This window comes from Electrona antarctica, assembly GCF_951216825.1.
Source record: "Electrona antarctica genome assembly, chromosome: 15".
Lineage (NCBI taxonomy): Eukaryota > Metazoa > Chordata > Actinopteri > Myctophiformes > Myctophidae > Electrona > Electrona antarctica.
The window spans coordinates 5,426,725-5,446,235 of record NC_136796.1 but is presented as its reverse complement, the minus strand read 5'-3'; the positions used below and the strand labels follow the sequence as shown (position 1 = coordinate 5,446,235).

General features: G+C 47.5%; 1 protein-coding gene across 1 annotated transcript in view; it reads right to left on the bottom strand.

Moving 5' to 3' along the window:
- The window catches only part of gabbr2 (gamma-aminobutyric acid (GABA) B receptor, 2), a gene marked incomplete at both ends in the record, with an annotated part of 420,874 nt that overhangs the window by 296,284 nt on the left and 105,079 nt on the right, over positions 1 to 19,511 (bottom strand). The window contains 1 exon segment of the mRNA XM_079522984.1: positions 14,217 to 14,393. Coding sequence (XP_079379110.1) covers positions 14,217 to 14,393 — 177 coding nt within the window.

Sequence of the window (19,511 nt, the reverse complement as noted above, 5' to 3'; positions counted from 1 at the left end):
CGCGCACGAGCGCACACACACACACACACACACACACACACACACACACACACACACACACACACACACACACACACACACACACACACACACCTGAATGAGAGCCAGGAGGCACAGGAGGAATAAGGTAGCAGGTGCAAACCGGAAAAGAATATTATCACGTGAACACACAGTGTGTACATCCTTCCACAATGTAAAACACATCCAGTCAGAATGTAAAACACATCCAGTCAGAATGTAAAACACATCCAGTCAGAATGTAAAACACATCCAGTCAGAATGTAAAACACATCCAGTCAGAATGGAAAACACATCCAGTCAGAATGTAAAACACATACTGTAGCACATAAAGTTTGACACACCAGAGGGGAAAACAAACACAACATGTTATACTGACTAACACCATGGGAATGGTTTTACCATTATCTTTACCATTATCTTTACCATTATCTTTTACCAAACCCATTTAGGACTGAGACCAGATTCTACAAAATGTCTTCTAAAATCATGACAGTTTCCTGAAAAATGTTTCTACGTCAGTGGTGCTCAAAGCTTCTCAGAAACTCTGGATTAGACAGAACGACAGACAGACAGACAGACAGACAGACGCTGAACGTGGAGTGCGTGCGTGCGTGCGTGCGTGCGTGCGTGCGTGCGTGCGTGCGTGCATGCGTGCGTGCGTGCCCTCTCTGACACAGTCCCATTTTCTTTTTAGAGAGCCACTTGACCTCGTTATCGGTCAGCAGAATGTGATTTTCCAACTGGACAGAAGGAGAAATTGAAAAGACACTGAGCGTGTTGAGTCTGTGTGACCTGGCCCTGGACACAGAACAGTGCCTTTTGGTGATTTAAGCATTACGTTAGTTCAGTCACATAACTCACACATAGATTTAACCAATATTTATTATAGAATGAGAATACGAGAATAAGTGTGCATATAATATTTTATCTTGGTGTTCGGCTCTGCTACATTTTTCTCCCTGCTCGGCACAATCAAACACCATTAAACATTAAGAGCAGGGAGATAGATATACAATAAAAATCACACCCGTGTGAACTGAGTGGTGCAACTCCCCTCTCTCTCTCTCTCATTAGCAGGCAACAGTGCAACACTATCTCTCTCTCTCTCTGTTTCTGGCACAACAGCACCACTTTTGCCCCTACTGGTACTCTAAACATAGTCACATAGGTTGGGACATTGCTGTTCCTTGGAGTGGTTGCACCTCAAAAACCCCATGGGGAACATAAATAACAGAGCCCACGGTGGTGCTGGGGTGGTGCTGGGAGCAAACATCACATAACAACAACCAAGGACAGTCTAAGAAGGACGAGACGCGAAGACTGTACGGGCGACGCCATGTTGCTTTGGAAGGAAAGAAACATGCGCAATGGGCTATATGCAGCCAACACTTCCGCGTTCAGCTTCCTTGGTCTCAACTGCGCATGTTTCTTTCCTTCCAAAGCAACATGGCGTCGCCCGTACGGTCTTCGCGTCTCGTCCTTCTTAGACTGTCCTTGACAACAACCAGGAACCATAGCAGAAGGAAGGCAGGAAGAGCATGCAGTCTAGTGAGCTTAAGTAGCCCGCCCAATTGGTCAGCTGACTGCCACATCAGCGAATGACGTGTGGGTCTTGCACACACTGAATACACCCACATAGTAAAGCAGCATATTAATCCATTGAGACCTGGAACGCATCCATGTCACGTTAGCGTTTAACCACATTAACCATTAACCCATTTTGGGCGGGAACCCCTTTTGGTGTTTTAAACATGTTATAATTTAGCTATTGAAAAATAGCAGATCTACAAGCTCATAGCGCGCCACCGAGTGGCGCGCTATGAACTTGTAGGTCTGCTATTTTTGAAAAATCGTTAAAATGTGCCTCAAATCTTTCCGAAAATTGTCATGATTTAGAAAACTTTTTTTTTTTAATTTCGACGTCAGGCCTGAATGGGTTAACCCCTTGAGTATATGTATGTATGCGCCCTTGAGCACGGCATGAAACCCCTCAAGTATATCTGACTGAACTAACTCCGCAAGCTACGTATCATCTATTGAAAAACAGCAGATCTACAAGCTCGTAGCGCGGCACTCGGCTTGTAGATCTGCTATTTTGAGTGAGTTAGGATGAGCTGGTGTGGAGCAGAGGCAGTGAGGTTGGACATGGAGGGGTTGGAAATCATCCCGGTCGCGTGGTTCATGTAACGTGTGTGGCACTGTGAAGGCCGTAGACTACAATGCGCCATTGGACTGGCCCCATGAAGTGAACGGAGTTGGCGTAAGTCGGCAAAGTGATGACGATTTTGCCTGCCCTCTCCTCAGATCCTTAGGGCTGCAACTATCGATTATTTTCCTAGCAATTATTCCAATTGATTACTTTTTTCCCGATTGCCGTTCGCGACTTGCTTGGCCTGCTATGGTTTTTACGCCGTGTTGCCGATGCCGACACTGAGGAGGACACGTCACACGCCTTGTGTAACTGAAATGTCCTGTACTTGCAGGGAGCTGTCAGTGGGTTGTATAATATATAAGGGGCTCCGTTTGAGGAGGCCTTATAGTTCAAGGGATCTGTATCTTGCCGTAGGCGCTAGGGGGAGGGAGTTCTGAATTAGTCAGTGGCTTGAGCCCAGTGTTTACTAGCGTACCTCTTCTTATGATTCCTAATACTTACTCGCAATATGGGATACTCATAATATGAGATATTTACCTGTATAGTATTGTTGTTCAATGCTTCTCAACACCATACTTTATAGGGTGACGTGACGTCATGGCGTAACGTCACGCTGTCGACCGTTTCCCTGACAACACCTTGTCTTGTAGTATGTTGACAAAGACGGATTATAAATAGACCGATAGCAGTTTTTACGTCCTATAACTTGCATATGCAGATAGAACAGTATATCCGATACCACCAGTGTGTCAAGGTGGGGTCCAGGCCAGGGACTCTCAGGGTTCCTTTAACCCATTTTGACCTGAGATCAGATTCTAAAGATGTTTTCTACATCCTGACAGTTTTCTGAAAAAGCTATGTTTCTATGTCAGTCGTTCTTCGATTTTTCAAAAATAGCAGACCTACAAGCTCTTGATCTCTGAGCTTGTAGATCTGCTATTTTTCAATAGCTAAAGCATAACATAATGCTAACACCAAAAGGGGTTCCCGCCAAAAATTTAGACCTGAGACCAGATTCTACAAATGTCTTCTAAATCATAACAGTTTTCTGAAAAACCTATCTTTCAGTGGTTTGATCTCTAAACTATATATTTCATGTCAAGGACCCTATAAATCATATGTAATTTTGCCGTCGACCCCCATCTGAAAATAATGTTCTGCAGCCAGGGACCTCCCAGAAGCAAAGTTTTGAGTTACAAACGTTCGCTCTAATAGAGTATATATATTGTGCCACATTTTCACTATTTTTCAAAAATAGCAGATCTACGAGCTCGTAGTGTGACGCTCAGTACAGCACTATGAGCTTGTAGATCTGCTATTTTTCAATGAGCTTAACTATAACATAATCCTTAAAACACCAAAAGGGGTTCCCAAAAATGTAACAGTTAGAGAACCACCAGCAATGCATAAATGTCAGAGCATAAAACAGTAGTGCAACGCAAGCATTCAACATATTACAATATCATCATGTGATACTCACCGATGCCAACCTTGTAGGCAGATAGTGCTGCACGATTATTCTAAAAAAGATTGCAATCTTCTAGAACCAGACACCTATGCGATCTCATTTCTAAATTAGAGAGAGAATCGTGCAGCATTGTTTGGCTGTACAATGTTTTTGCTACAAGAGAGAGACTGTAAGAGAGGTTTAAAGGACCACTTCACCACTTTTCAACTTCTCTTCCTATAATTGGTCCTCACTAATGTTCATGATAAAATACCACAATTTTTTCCTACTCAGTCTGTGTCTCATAGGAGGGCTGTGGGCAGTTCAGAAACCTGTCCACCAGTGACATCATCGATGGTGAATCCAAGCTAATGGAAACGGCAGGCTTTCTTTTCCTGAAAAGTTGCAATGCAAAAGTTGAAGCCATCTTTCTCACGATAATACAAATCTAAATATTTTTTAAAACAAATCTTGTTTAAAAAGAAATCTGCCTAATGATGATGTCACTGGTGGACGGGTGTTCAAACTGCCCAAACCCCTCCTATGAGACACAGACTGAGTAGGAAAAAAATGGTGGTGGTTTATCATGAACATTAGTGAGGACCAATTATATGAAGAGATGTTGAAAAGTCTGTTTTAAAGCCACAGTGTTTGGGCTCCAGGTTGCCACATTTTGAATGTATAGTAATGTTCAGCAACTACAGACTAAAGACTAAATATTTCGCCCAGGCGGTGGCGTAACCGTCTGGGCACCCGACTGGTAATCCAGTCGCAGTGTGCCGCGGGTTCGATTCCCGAGCCCGACACGGCCTTTACTGCATGTCTTCCCCCATCTCTCTCCCGTTTCCTGTCAGCCTACTGTCTGTCCCTTCAAAAACCAATAAAAGGCGTAAGCCGCAAAAAAAAATCTTAAAAAAACAAAAACAAATACTAAATATTTCCGTGAAAATAAAAGAGAATCGTGATCTCAATTCTAGTGGAGGAAAGTCGATATGGAGGAGCGTCCGTGTCGATATGCAGGAGCGTCCGTGTCGATATGGAGGAGCGTCCGTGTCGATATGGAAGAGCGTCCGTGTCGATATGCAGGAGCGTCCGTGTCGATATGGAGGAGCGTCCGTGTCGATATGGAGGAGCGTCCGTGTCGATATGCAGGAGCGTCCGTGTCGATATGCAGGAGCGTCCGTGTCGATATGCAGGAGCGTCCGTGTCGATATGGAGGAGCGTCCGTGTCGATATGGAGGAGCGTCCGTGTCGATATGCAGGAGCGTCCGTGACGATATGCAGGAGCGTCCGTGTCGATATGCAGGAGCGTCCGTGCCGCCGCGCTAGTAGGCGGTATCGGCAGGAACATCTCCAGATTATTATGAATTGATTCCCACCCTATCAGTGTTCAACTTGGACCCAGTCAACGCTGCCCTCAGCTGAAGAAGAACCATTGTTGTGTCGTATAGGGTTGTTTTGTGTGTCAAAAAGAGGCTGCCACAAAAGCTGTGTGGATTCGATAAGGACGGTTGGGGGAAGGAAGAAAAGAAAGAAAAACTCCACTTGTTTAGCCACCGCCTCATTCCTCACACGCCTCGCCGTGCGGATCTAATCGTGTGTTCAGATTAAGGTGGTATAAATGGAGGTGGGAGTCTTCAAGCCGCCACCATCTCCCTTCAGTTTCTGAAACTACATAAAGACCAAGTACCCGTCGACAAGAAACCCCCAAAACTCTCCTCTCTTCCGGGCCGCTCTCTCTCCCCCACATCGGCGCCACGCGCACGAGTCACAAATAGCAGTGGTGTAAAGTAACTACAAGTACATTTACTTTAAGTACTGGACTTAACCCATTTAGGCCCGACGTCGAGATTTGAAAAAATGTCTTCTAAATACTGACGGTTTTCTGAAATACCTATGTTTCTATATCAGTGGTGCTCAATATTTCATGTCAAGGATGGACCCCAAAAATGATATGTACAGTAATTGGCCACCGACCCCCATCTGAAAATATGTTGTTCCAGGGACCTCCCCAGAAGCAAAGATTTGAGTTAAAAACGTTCGCTCTGAAAGAATATATATTCAAAGATCTGCATTCGCATTTTCACGATTTAAAAAACATAGCATACCTACAAGCTCGTAGCGCGGCACTCTTGTAGGTATGCTATTTTTCAATAGCTAAAGTATAACATAATGCTTAAAACACCAAACCTGAATGGGTTAAGTAGAATTTCGAGGTACCTTCAGTACTGCTGCTTCTACTATTTTGTGAAAAAGTGCATTATTGGCTATTTCCCCTACCATAAGCCCTCAATGAATTGAATTGCATGGAATGGGCCATTGGGGTGTTGTGCTAATTATTTCCATCGCTCAAAAATATATTTTCTTTAATATATCCTCTCTTCATAATGTAAATAGTATCCCAAGCGGCACACTTTACTACTTATTTCGATGGAAATAAGCGAATTAGCACAAAAACCCATAACCCCCATTGAGGGCTTATGGTAAGGGGAAATAGCCAATAATGCACTTTTGCACAAAATAACACCTGGACCTCTTTGGTGGGGACGTAATAACTACAAATAAAGGTAAGAAAGCCTTCTAGTATGGAATTCTTTATTAAAGGTATATTCAGTGATTTCACTTAATTCAAATATCACTTATTTTTTCTTATTTTTTGGATAATCCTCCCTACTATAAAGTGTGCTGACCATATAAGGAGTTCCTCCCTGTCCCCAGTGAGCCCCTGGGGTCAAAAAACCCTAGTTTCGGTTTGGGCTTTGGGTGGCAAAGCCTTCATCCAATCAGGATGAGAGGGGCCTTCCTCCAATCATGATCGAGTGGGGCGGGCCTTGGTGCACGTGCTGTTGGTCTGTTGTACTTCCCCCACTGTAGAGCGTGTGCATGTGCACATCTTGTTACCGGGTGGACCGGGTATTTTTCCAAATCACTGAATGCTCCTTTAAGTACTTCTTTTTTCCGACCACTGACACATAGAATAGTAGACTGGTGGATGTGCCTCGGTGTGAAATGAGGTGTATATAGGATGTGATTAGGCATAGCGTGGGGGGGGGGGGGGGGGGGGGTTCCTTATCTCGGCCGTGGCAGCTGAATAAAAACAGCAGGCTTTCAAAGACAGATTTACATATTATTGTAAGTTACGACGGCACTCCGCTTTCACTCTCTCTCTCTCTCCACTCCGCTTTCACTCTCTCTCTCTCTCCGCTTTCACTCTCTCTCTCTCTCTCTCTCCGCTTTCACTCTCTCTCTCTCTCTCTCTCTCCGCTCGGTCACAGCGACTCCGCTTTCACTCTCTCTCTCTCTCTCTCTCTCCGCTCGGTCACAGCGACTCCGCTTTCACTCTCTCTCTCTCTCTCTCTCTCTCTCCGCTCGGTCACAGCGACTCCGCTTTCACTCTCTCTCTCTCTCTCTCTCTCCGCTCGGTCACAGCGACTCCGCTTTCACTCTCTCTCTCTCTCTCTCTCTCTCTCCGCTCGGTCACAGCGACTCCGCTTTCACTCTCTCTCTCTCTCTCTCTCTCTCCGCTCGGTCACAGCGACTCCGCTTTCACTCTCTCTCTCTCTCTCTCTCTCCGCTCGGTCACAGCGACTCCGCTTTCACTCTCTCTCTCTCTCTCTCTCTCCGCTCGGTCACAGCGACTCCGCTTTCACTCTCTCTCTCTCTCTCTCTCTCCGCTCGGTCACAGCGACTCCGCTTTCACTCTCTCTCTCTCTCTCTCTCTCTCCGCTCGGTCACAGCGACTCCGCTTTCACTCTCTCTCTCTCTCTCTCTCTCCGCTCGGTCACAGCGACTCCGCTTTCACTCTCTCTCTCTCTCTCTCTCTCCGCTCGGTCACAGCGACTCCGCTTTCACTCTCTCTCTCTCTCTCTCTCCGCTCGGTCACAGCGACTCCGCTTTCACTCTCTCTCTCTCTCTCTCTCTCCGCTCGGTCACAGCGACTCCGCTTTCACTCTCTCTCTCTCTCTCTCTCCGCTCGGTCACAGCGACTCCGCTTTCACTCTCTCTCTCTCTCTCTCTCTCCGCTCGGTCACAGCGACTCCGCTTTCACTCTCTCTCTGCTCGGTCACAGCGACTCCGCTTTCACTCTCTCTCTGCTCGGTCACAGCGACTCCGCTTTCACTCTCTCTCTGCTCGGTCACAGCGACTCCGCTTTCACTCTCTCTCTGCTCGGTCACAGCGACTCCGCTTTCACTCTCTCTCTCTCTCCGCTCGGTCACAGCGAGTGAGCGCCGTTTTTTTTTGCGTTCCTCGGCTCGTAAGCATGTAGCGGCAAAGGAGCCACGCTAGTTTGTTTTGTAATGAAAACAAGGTGGCGATACATAGACTGATAGACGTATGATGGAGACATGTATGAATACTTTATTTTTTCTTTTTCATTTTTCACCCGGTGAAAAATGAAATTGCCTAAACTGTAATCCTGGGCGCTACTCTCCATCCGCCAACCTTGGGAGAGCCCCGAACTGAGCTCATGCTTCCTTCTATGCATGATGAGAAGTGAGGAGGCTGCTTCTTATCACCTGCATGGAAAGGGAGAGTTTTCCCCGGTTGGACATACAGTAGCGTGTGGAAGGAACCAGGGCAGGAATTTCACGGCGGCCACGGCGGCCATGGCCGTCGTTGCCCCTCTCTTTGGCCTTGTGCCCCTCGAAAAATGATATGCCCAGACGGCCACAGTGGCCGCGGTGCCCATGTGCCCCTACCGGTAACACCGGCGCCCACAGCAGTTCATTTTACCGTTTTTCCTCTGCGCAATTTTCCAGTCATTACGGTAACCTTCCCCAAACGTCTCGCACAGACTTGTATTGTCTGTAGGCTATTGTAGTTGTGTTGCCATTTGCCAAGTGGTTTGATTCTTTTGCGTTACTTTGCCTCCTCCCTCCTCCTCCTACGCTCCATGCACGCATACACGCACTGACAGCTCTCACTCACAGTCTCACACTGACACTCAGCGCTTCAGGATTATTAATTAATTATTAAATTGTTTAAACAGCCAACGCTGGCCACTACACGGCTAATATCGCTAGCCAAACGCTAGTAGCCAAGCACCAGAGCGCGCTCACTGTACACTACGCGTCGCTCGCTTAATAATCATTCATTTTTGTATCAATGCGGACATAGTCTCTCAAGACAGACTGTTGCCTGCGTTCGAGGAACAGGGGCCGCTGTTTTCCCGAATATTTGACGATGGGATTCTCAGATTGATGCGGACATAACGTGGTAAATGTTCATAAGCACACAATTGTACAAAATGCTTTTTACACTTGACTTATCTCCAGAGTCCTCAGTCCTGCAGCCCCACAATGCCATATGCCAGTCTAGCCTTAAAATCTACATTTATATGTTATTCAATATATTACTTTAGCACAAAATATAGGCTTTTCTAAACCAAGCCCTCATTCAAAAGTTATGTAAGTAAGTAAATGTTATTTATAAAGCACCTTTTTAAACAAAGTTAGAAGGTGCTGAACAATTTGCACAGTATAAACAATAGAAGAAAATTAAAAACAAGGAACATATCACACAGTTGTGACTATAGCAGAACAAAAACAAACAAGGCAGAACAGAAAAATAGAGCTATAAAAATGAATGTAGGCTATTTAAGAAGAACTATTCTGAACCAATGTTCGCCTTTAAATTAAAAAAAATGTAATCATCCTTAACCTTTAAGCTAAAATAATGATAACCGGGGTGGGGACTTAAAATCATTGTTTTAATTGATGGCCTTCATGCCCTGGCACTTGGCCTTGTGCCCTCAAAAAGTTGACCACACTAAAGGCCAAGTGGCCTTGCCCCTAAAAGCATGAAATTCCAGGCCTGGAAGGAACAAGTACTTTTTCAGGCACCCCGGCTGACCAGGGGGAGGCAATAAAGAGACGAGGAGAGCATGTCTGAAATAAATGTAGTCAGAGCTGAAATCCACCTGCTGGATCCCAACCAGTCCGGATTCAAAAAGGCCCACTCCACAGAAACTGCCCTGCTGGCTGTCACAGAAGCACTACACTACATGCTGCCCAGGCTGCGTCCCACTCTGCAGTCCTGATTCTCCTAGACTTATCAGCAGAATTTGACACAGTGAACCACCAGCTGCTCCTAGACACCCTAGCGGATCTAGGCATCGGTGGGACGGCACTGAAGTGGTTCTCCTCCTACCTCACTGACCGGACCTACCAGGTTTCCTGGAAAGGTCTGCTATCATCCCCCCGAACCCTCCAAACTGGGGTCCCACAGGGATCTGTACTTGGTCCCCTCCTTTTCTCACTGTACACTAAATCCCTTGGCACTATCATCTCCGCTCACAATATATCATATCACTGCTACGCCGATGACATACAACTGTTTCTATCCTCCCCCCCCTCTGCCTCTCAGGTGGAAGAGCGCATCACTGCATGCCTGGCTGACATCTCACAGTGGATGTCCTCCAACCACCTCAAGCTGAACCCAGACAAGACTGAGCTTCTCTTCTTCCCAGCTAAGTCCTGCCCTATGCGGGAGCTAACTATTTCCGTAGACAACGCCCTGGTAACGTCTGTCCCAACAGCCAGGAACCTTGGTGTTGTCCTGGACAGTCAGCTCTCGTTCAAAACTCACATCACAGCTGTCACTCGATCCTGCAGGTTCACACACTATAACATACGACGAATTAGACCGTTCCTCACCCAGGAATCAGCCCAGCTCCTAATCCAGACAACAGTCTTGTCAAAACTCGACTATTGTAACGCCCTCCTCACTGGCCTACCGGCATGTGCACTTAAGACTCTCCAACTGATCCAAAATGCCGCAGCTCGCTTGGTCTTCAACCAGCCAAAATTCTCACATGTCTCCCCCCTGCTCCGCTCCCTCCACTGGCTCCCGGTCGCTGCCCGCACAGAATACAAAACCCTGATGCTGGCATTCAAAGCAACCAGAGGTATGGCTCCCCCATATCTTACAAGTATGATTGAACCCTACAAACCCTCCCGCGCACTCAGATCAACCAATGCAGGGAAGCTGGAAGTACCCTCACTAAAAACGCCGGGACAACGCTCCACACGTCCCAAACTCTTCTCCCTTCTGGCTCCAAAACTGTGGAATGCACTCCCCGTTGCAGTCAGAACTGCAGCATCACTCCCAATCTTCCGCCGTAGTCTGAAAACCCACCTTTTCAGACTCCACCATGGCCCATAGCACTTACCCTACCCCCTTAGACAGCACTTTTTAGACTTAGATAGCATTTGATACAGACTTATAGCATGTTATGTAGACAGCACAATAATTGCATTGTATGTAGTCATAGCACTTCATAGTATATATGTACAGCATAGTATAGTATATATGTATAGTTTATATGTACAGTGTCATTATATAGATATGTTCTAGCTACGTTCTTAGCTTACGCATGTTTCTTGATAAATGCTTTTTATATATGTGATGTATTCCCATGCTTTTTGTTCTTGCTTAATGTAAGTCGCTCTGGATTAAGAGCGTCTGCTAAATGCCTAAATGGTAAATTGCTTAATGCTTAATGCTTAAACATGTAGCTAGGTGTAATGTTAGTCCTCAGAAGTGAACATTTCAAGCCGTTGTTTTCCGTAAGCCATATCTCCAAAACTGGTGGGTCAAACTGAACAACCAATATGTAAATTTGAAGCAATGATTCCTTGCTTTCATACGACATGAAAAAACGACAATTGAAAAAAAAATCAATGACTTATCCTCGGTCAGAAACGGTCACGTAGACAATTTGGCAGAATCTCTTCATCAGAGCGACTGACAATAAAAGCAAGGTAAACGTATAAAAGCAGACAGACAGTGAGTGTAGTGCCTCAGTGAACTAAACTCCTACAACACCGGGGTCCGCCAGGGCTCTGTAGTCTGTAGTGCCTCAGTAAACTAAACTCCTACAACACCGGGGTCCTCCAGGGCTCTGTAGTCTGTAGTGCCTCAGTAAACTAAACTCCTACAACACCGGGTTCCGCCAGGGCTCTGTAGTCTGTAGTCTGTAGTGCCTCAGTAAACTAACCTCCTACAACACCGGGGTCCTCCAGGGCTCTGTAGTCTGTAGTGCCTCAGTAAACTAAACTCCTACAACACCGGGGTCCGCCAGGGCTCTGTAGTCTGTAGTGCCCCAGTAAACTAAACTCCTACAACACCGGGGTCCGCCAGGGCTCTGTCTGTACTTGACCTCCTCCTGTTTTCCCCATATGCACAAATGCCAAATCTCCTCGCCGAAAGTATAACTGAAGATCTGCACGTGTCGCGTTACAACGCTGAGAGCTATTTTGGCAGAATATTCGCCTATTGTTGACTGCTATAGCATAGTGCGTGCGTGCGTGTGTGCGTGCGTGCGTGCGTGCAGTGTCTATGTGTGAGGGTGGAAACCTCATATGTACAAAAATGTTACTTTTCAGGATTCAAATTACAAAGTAGAGGTGCACGATTATGAAATTATGACCGTTATTCGATTTCCGGTTATTTGCAGGGTCATATCTGCCGATACCGATTCAGATATTATACGGATTATGCTGCCTTCAAACATAAAAGCAACTCAGAGTCATTGACGCTCACATTATTATTGCGTCTTCAATATCTGTGAAAATAATCTTGGATCATTTTGAGACTGATCCGAGGCCGATATGGCATTTTTGTGGCCGATATGGCCTGATTTCGACATGCTACCGTTTACATCGTGCATGACTAAATCAAGAGTATAGCAGATCAACAAACTCAAAACGTGTCGCTTTGCGCCGCGTTTCGAGCTTGCAGATCTGCTATCTGCTTTTGTGTGACGCTGTGGTGTGATTAAGTAACTTAATACGGATATGGAGCCGTGTTGATTTCGTCGACTAAAACTAAGACCAAAAATGTTCGTCGACTACCTTTTTTCACTGACGAAAACTAAATGGAAACCAAATGAAAACTAAGCTATATGATGACTATAGAACCAAGACTAAATATATACCGACAATTTCGTCAACAAATAAAAACTAGACTAAAATGTTATGGAGGGACTAGTGGACGAGAGATGGTTGCAATGCTATTTTCAGCAAATGTAAAACTAGGCCTTTCGACAGCATCAAGGCACCGCCAAAATACATTTTAGTCGACTAAACCAACTGTAGATTCAGTCGACTAAAACTAGACTAACACCAAAACATTCCGGGTGACTAAAATGTGACTAAAACTAAATTAAAAACTATTCAAGAGACTGACTAAAACTAAAAATCTAAAATGTGCTGCCAAAAACCACAGTGATATGGAGCTAAGAGGTTAGTTTCTGCCGGCGACGACAGACAGGGGTCTGAAAGTGCAGGCCTTTGAAGAGTGACAGTAACAGAGCACATCACTTTTTAATGCACTAAGCTAAGGGCTGCCAGCTGTGAACAGTCATCGTTGACCCCTGAGCGTGTGTGTGTGTGTGTGTGTGTGTGTGTGTGTGTGTGTGTCTAAGCTATAAGGGCTGCCATGCTGTGAACAGTCATCGGTGACCTTCAGCGGGGGAGGTCTTTGTAAAGGTCGACTCACAGAGATGAATGACACGACGACACTGCATGGACTTCTTCAGGACAGTTTCCAAAGAGACCATGCAGTGATTTCATATCCTTAAATGCTTCAATGCAGTGGTTTTTGAACCATTTTCATATGAAGGCCCATTTTCTTTTGTCCGCGTTTGAGCCGCGGACCACCATGTGATGACATTTAGCCTCTCAAGACCCAAAACGAAAGAATATTTTGTCATCGTTGATCAAAATAACAATTATTCTACATTCTCTAACTATGAAACCTTGGCGTTTTTGGACACCTAACCCACAATCCCTCGTCGTTGGTTGACGTCGTCACGTCAACCAACTCAAATCCCTGTCGCTCACAGCGGGAAAGCCCCCAGGTTATCGTGACATCACGTGACATCAGCCCCCTGGTCACCCCAGGCAAGCCCCCAGGTGCCCAGGTCATCACGTGACATCACGTGACATCAGCCCCCTGGTCACCCCAGGCAAGCCCCCAGGTGCCCAGGTCATCACGTGACATCAGCCCCCTGGTCACCCCAGGCAAGCCCCCAGGTGCCCAGGTCATCACCAGCCCCCTGGTCACCCCAGGCAAGCCCCCAGGTGCCCAGGTCATCACGTGACATCAGCCCCCTGGTCACCCCAGGCAAGCCCCCAGGTGCCCAGGTCATCACGTGACATCAGCCCCCTGGTCACCCCAGGCAAGCCCCCAGGTGCCCAGGTCATCACGTGACATCAGCCCCCTGGTCACCCCAGGCAAGCCCCCAGGTGCCCAGGTCATCACGTGACATCAGCCCCCTGGTCACCCCAGGCAAGCCCCCAGGTGCCCAGGTCATCACCAGCCCCCTGGTCACCCCAGGCAAGCCCCCAGGTGCCCAGGTCATCACGTGACATCAGCCCCCTGGTCACCCCAGGCAAGCCCCCAGGTGCCCAGGTCATCACGTGACATCACGTGACATCAGCCCCCATATATGGTGCCCCCAGGTCATTGTGATGTATTGGTCAAAGTTCATCCCATGCCAAAGCGACCACACTCGCCCAGCAGTCTGACGTCACACAGGCGGATGCGTGCACACGCCGACCTGCCCCAGCAGTACGACCTTCACACGCCGACCTGCCCCAGCAGTACGACCTCCACACGCCGACCTGCCCCAGCAGTACGACCTCCACACGCCGACCTGCCCCAGCAGTACGACCTCCACACGCCGACCTGCCCCAGCAGTCTGACGTCACCCAGGCGGATGCGTGCACACGCCGACCTGCCCCAGCAGTAGGACCTCCACACGCCGACCTGCCCCAGCAGTAAGACCTCCACACTCTCACAGGAGGAGACTGCCGACGAGCGGCTCCGTCGTCTGGACAGAACTAGAGTTCAAACTAGAGTTCTCAACAGGCCCGAAAATTAAGGCGCGGCCCTACCTGGGCCCTCATCAAACCCTGTACATTCAATACACTGTCAAGAAAAAAGAAAGAGTGGTTTAATTACTTTACCATTCAATATCGCTACACTTGGTCAATATTGATAAATGATTTCTTTGCTAAATAGTTACCGTATCCATTTGTAAATAATTTAATCTTATGGTAACCTAAGTATCGCCATGAATGAACCAATATAGTCCATAGTATCGTATCGTCAACCATGTATCGTGATACGTATCGTACGTATATCGCTGTTAACCCATTCTGACCTGAGATCAGATTCTAAAAATGTCTTCTACATCCTGACAGTTTTCTGAAAAAGCTATGTTTCTATGGCAGTCGTTCTTCGATTTTTCAAAAATAGCAGACCTACAAGCTGCTATGACAAGCCATCCAGATTCGTCTGGAAACGGGCTATAACCAACCAGGGCCCAGGATATGCAAATATGGGGCGGGACATTGTTTTTTTTTATGCAATCTAATACTGAGAGGGACGAGACCAATATCCACACAGTTACCCCCTTTTTGAAACTAGCTCCTCGCCACTCGTCCCACACACTTCCACTTGGTTTGAGCATAGATATATAAATAATAGAGACGGCACCGGAATTCCCCTCCCATCCACTTGCATTGCATTGCGTCTCTATTATTTATATATCTATGCTCAAACCGAGTGGAAGTGTGTAGGGCGAGTGGCGAGGAGCTAGTTAAAAAAATGGCCTTATATTAGTATCGCTGCGCGAGGCTAACACCCCTATAGTTATTAGTGTCAGGGCATTCCAGGGCGTTGTCTCAGCCCCACAGTCGGAAAGCGAGAGAGCGAGTGCTGCTCTCTTTGGTGCCATAGTGGTGGACACACACAAAAACACGACTGAGGCAATATCAGCGTGACCCCGCCCCCCGAGTTGAAAGGTCCTCATGCGGCAGGACCCCCCCCCCCCAACCCCACCCGAGGTGCTCATTGGTTTGCAGGGCACTAAAGCGCGCCGCACGCACGCACACACGCACACACACACGCACGCACACACGCACACACACACGCACACACACACACACACACGGGGTGGAGACAGTATCGACTCGGAACGGATCACGGTTTCTCTCCTCGGCTAGGCTGGAGGGAGGGGGGGGGGGGGGGTCAGTTGATGAGGTTCAGCGATCCAATTCCAACTTCGTTCAAGGTTCACTGATGGCAGTCAGCTGTTGACCCGTGGAAGAGGGGGGTGGGGGGTGGGGGGGGGGGGGTCTTCTGGGCCTGGGGGACTTCTTGTACAAGAGAGAATGCAAGCTGATGCTGTCGTCGGAATGCGGCAAAAAGAAAAACACGAAACACATCGGCCGAAGAAAGAGGAAGAAAAAAGATTAATTGCGCTCCACGACGCAGGGGTCAGGCGGGGTCAGGCATGCTGTAATCTCGTGGTTACGTCGGCGAGGCATTTCAATTCCCACATGCGGATGACGTAGTACCGTACATGCGTTAATGCACACACACACACACACACAGGCAGCACTCGAGCATCAATCCCTGTGATTCCCTGTACTTGATTGCACATCCCTGTGCGTGCGTGTGCATGTGTGTGTGTGTTTCTATGTCAGTGGTTCTTCGATTTTTCAAAAATAGCAGACCTACAAGCTCATATCGCGCCACTCGGTGGCGCGATATGAGCTTGTAGATCTGCTATTTTTCAATAGCTAAAGCATAACATAATGCTAACACCAAAAGGGGTTCCCGCCCAAAATGGGTTAAACGGTGCATTTATAGATACTAGAGCGGTGCCAATTGGCCACTGGCCTACTTGCAACGATGCAAGTTGGAAATGCATTCCCCACCCAGATATTAAGTCTGAGTCCCTTACTTTCATGCCCATATATGGAGTCTATGCAGTCGCCAGAACAGGCCAGCTCCATATAAGGACCCTGGGCAGGGGCCCGGTCCAGAGCCCGGGCAGAGGCCTTTTTTGGGGGCGGTTCTGGACAACCGTGGGTCCGACCGAGCCGACACAGGGCACTGCACGCCCTGTGGCGGGGTGGAACCAAACTTTGTGGGGTTTTTTTTCATTATTATTATTTGGAATCAAAGGAATTCGATATGATATCGTATCGTGGCCTCTCGTGATACATATCTATCATGTGGAGATGATAAGAACACCTGATGGCAAAGAGGAGGGTGATTTCCTTCAGCTGTTGAGAAAAAACATGAATACAATGCTGTCTGATTGATAGCATATCATTCATGCACAATGCACTCCAAGAAGGAAAAAGACAGAATGACAGACAGGATGGGGAAAGAATATGGCCTCGCAGGCAACCTGACTGGAATGAGATCGTATATAGACATTTCTTCGCTTTAGTTTTAGTTGACGAAATGAACACTGACCCCCAGTCTTTATTTTCATCCTGGACAGCCTAACATGCAGGCTGACAATATAGTATACTCCTTGTACACTTTCGCCTTTATTTTATATGTTTTATGGAGGGACAGACAGTAGGCTGACAGGAAATGGGGAGAGAGATGGGGGGAAGACATGCAGTAAAGGCCGTCGGGATCGGGAGTCAAACCCACGGCACACTGCCAGACTGGATTACCAGCCAACGTGCCTGGACCATTGAGCCATGGCCCAGGCCTCTTTGTACACTTTTTGAGTGTGGAAATATAGTGGCCCTCTGGAGTGAGTGTGGAAATATAGTGGCCCACTGGAGTGAGTGTGGAAATATAGTGGCCCTCTGGAGTGAGTGTGGAAATATAGTGGCCCTCTGGAGTGAGTGTGGAAATATAGTGGCCCTCTGGAGTGAGTGTGGAAATATAGTGGCCCTCTGGAGTGAGTGTGGAAATATAGTGGCCCTCTGGAGTGAGTGTGGAAATATAGTGGCCCTCTGGAGTGAGTGTGGAAATATAGTGGCCCTCTGGAGTGAGTGTGGAACTATAGTGGCCCTCTGGAGTGAGTGTGGAAATATAGTGGCCCTCTGGAGTGAGTGTGGAAATATAGTGGCCCTCTGGAGTGAGTGTGGAAATATAGTGGCCCTCTGGAGTGAGTGTGGAAATATAGTGGCCCTCTGGAGTGAGTGTGGAAATACAGTGGCCCTCTGGAGTGAGTGTGGAAGTATAGTGTCCCTCTGGAGTGAGTGTGGAAATATAGTTGCTCTCTGGAGTGAGTGTGTTAATATAGTGGTCCTCTGGAGTGAGTGTGGAAATATAGTGTCCCTCTGGAGTGAGTGTGGAAATATAGTGGCCCTCTGGAGTGAGTGTGGAAATACAGTGGCCCTCTGGAGTGAGTGTGGAAATACAGTGTCCCTCTGGAGTGAGTGTGGAAATATAGTGGCCCTCTGGAGTGAGTGTGGAAATATAGTGGCCCTCTGGAGTGAGTGTGGAAATATAGTGGCCCTCTGGAGTGAGTGTGGAAATATAGTGGCCCTCTGGAGTGAGTGTGTAAATATAGTGGCCCTCTGGAGTGAGTGTTGAAATATAGTGGCCCTCTGGAGTGAGTGTGGAAATATAGTGGCCCTTTGGAGTGTGTGTGGAAATATAGTGGCCCTCTGGAGTGAGTGTGGAAATATAGTGGCCCTCTGGAGTGAGTGTGGAAATATAGTGGCCCTCTGGAGTGAGTGTGGAAATATAGTGGCCCTCTGTAGTGTGTGTGGAAATATAGTGGCCCTCTGGAGTGAGTGAGTGTTGAAATATAGTGGCCCTCTGGAGTGAGTGTGGAAGTATAGTGGCCCTCTGGAGTGAGTGTGTTAATATAGTGGTCCTCTGGAGTGAGTGTGGAAATATAGTGGCCCTCTGGAGTGAGTGTGGAAATATAGTGGCCCTCTGGAGTGAGTGTGGAAATATAGTGGCCCTCTGGAGTGAGTGTGTTAATATAGTGGTCCTCTGGAGTGAGTGTGGAAATATAGTGGCCCTCTGGAGTGAGTGTGGAAATATAGTGGCCCACTGGAGTGAGTGTGGAAATATAGTGGCCCTCTGGAGTGAGTGTGGAAATATAGTTGCCCTCTGGAGTGAGTGTGTTAATATAGTGGTCCTCTGGAGTGAGTGTGGAAATATAGTGTCCCTCTGGAGTGAGTGTGGAAATATAGTGGCCCTCTGGAGTGAGTGTGGAAATACAGTGTCCCTTTGGAGTGAGTGTGGAAATATAGTGGCCCTCTGGAGTGAGTGTGGAAATATAGTGGCCCTCTGGAGTGAGTGTGGAAATACAGTGTCCCTCTGGAGTGAGTGTGGAAATATAGTGGCCCTCTGGAGTGAGTGTGTAAATATAGTGGCCCTCTGGAGTGAGTGTGGAAATATAGTGGCCCTCTGGAGTGAGTGTGGAAATATAGTGGCCCTCTGGAGTGAGTGTGGAAATACAGTGTCCCTCTGGAGTGAGTGTGGAAATATAGTGGCCCTCTGGAGTGAGTGTGGAAGTATAGTGGCCCTCTGGAGTGAGTGTGGAAATATAGTGGCCCTCTGGAGTGAGTGTGTTAATATAGTGGTCCTCTGGAGTGAGTGTGGAAATATAGTGGCCCTCTGGAGTGAGTGTGGAAATATAGTGGCCCTCTGGAGTGAGTGTGGAAATATAGTGGCCCTCTGGAGTGAGTGTGTTAATATAGTGGTCCTCTGGAGTGAGTGTGGAAATATAGTGGCCCTCTGGAGTGAGTGTGGAAATATAGTGGCCCACTGGAGTGAGTGTGGAAATATAGTGGCCCTCTGGAGTGAGTGTGGAAATATAGTTGCCCTCTGGAGTGAGTGTGTTAATATAGTGGTCCTCTGGAGTGAGTGTGGAAATATAGTGTCCCTCTGGAGTGAGTGTGGAAATATAGTGGCCCTCTGGAGTGAGTGTGGAAATACAGTGTCCCTTTGGAGTGAGTGTGGAAATATAGTGGCCCTCTGGAGTGAGTGTGGAAATATAGTGGCCCTCTGGAGTGAGTGTGGAAATACAGTGTCCCTCTGGAGTGAGTGTGGAAATATAGTGGCCCTCTGGAGTGAGTGTGGAAATATAGTGGCCCTCTGGAGTGAGTG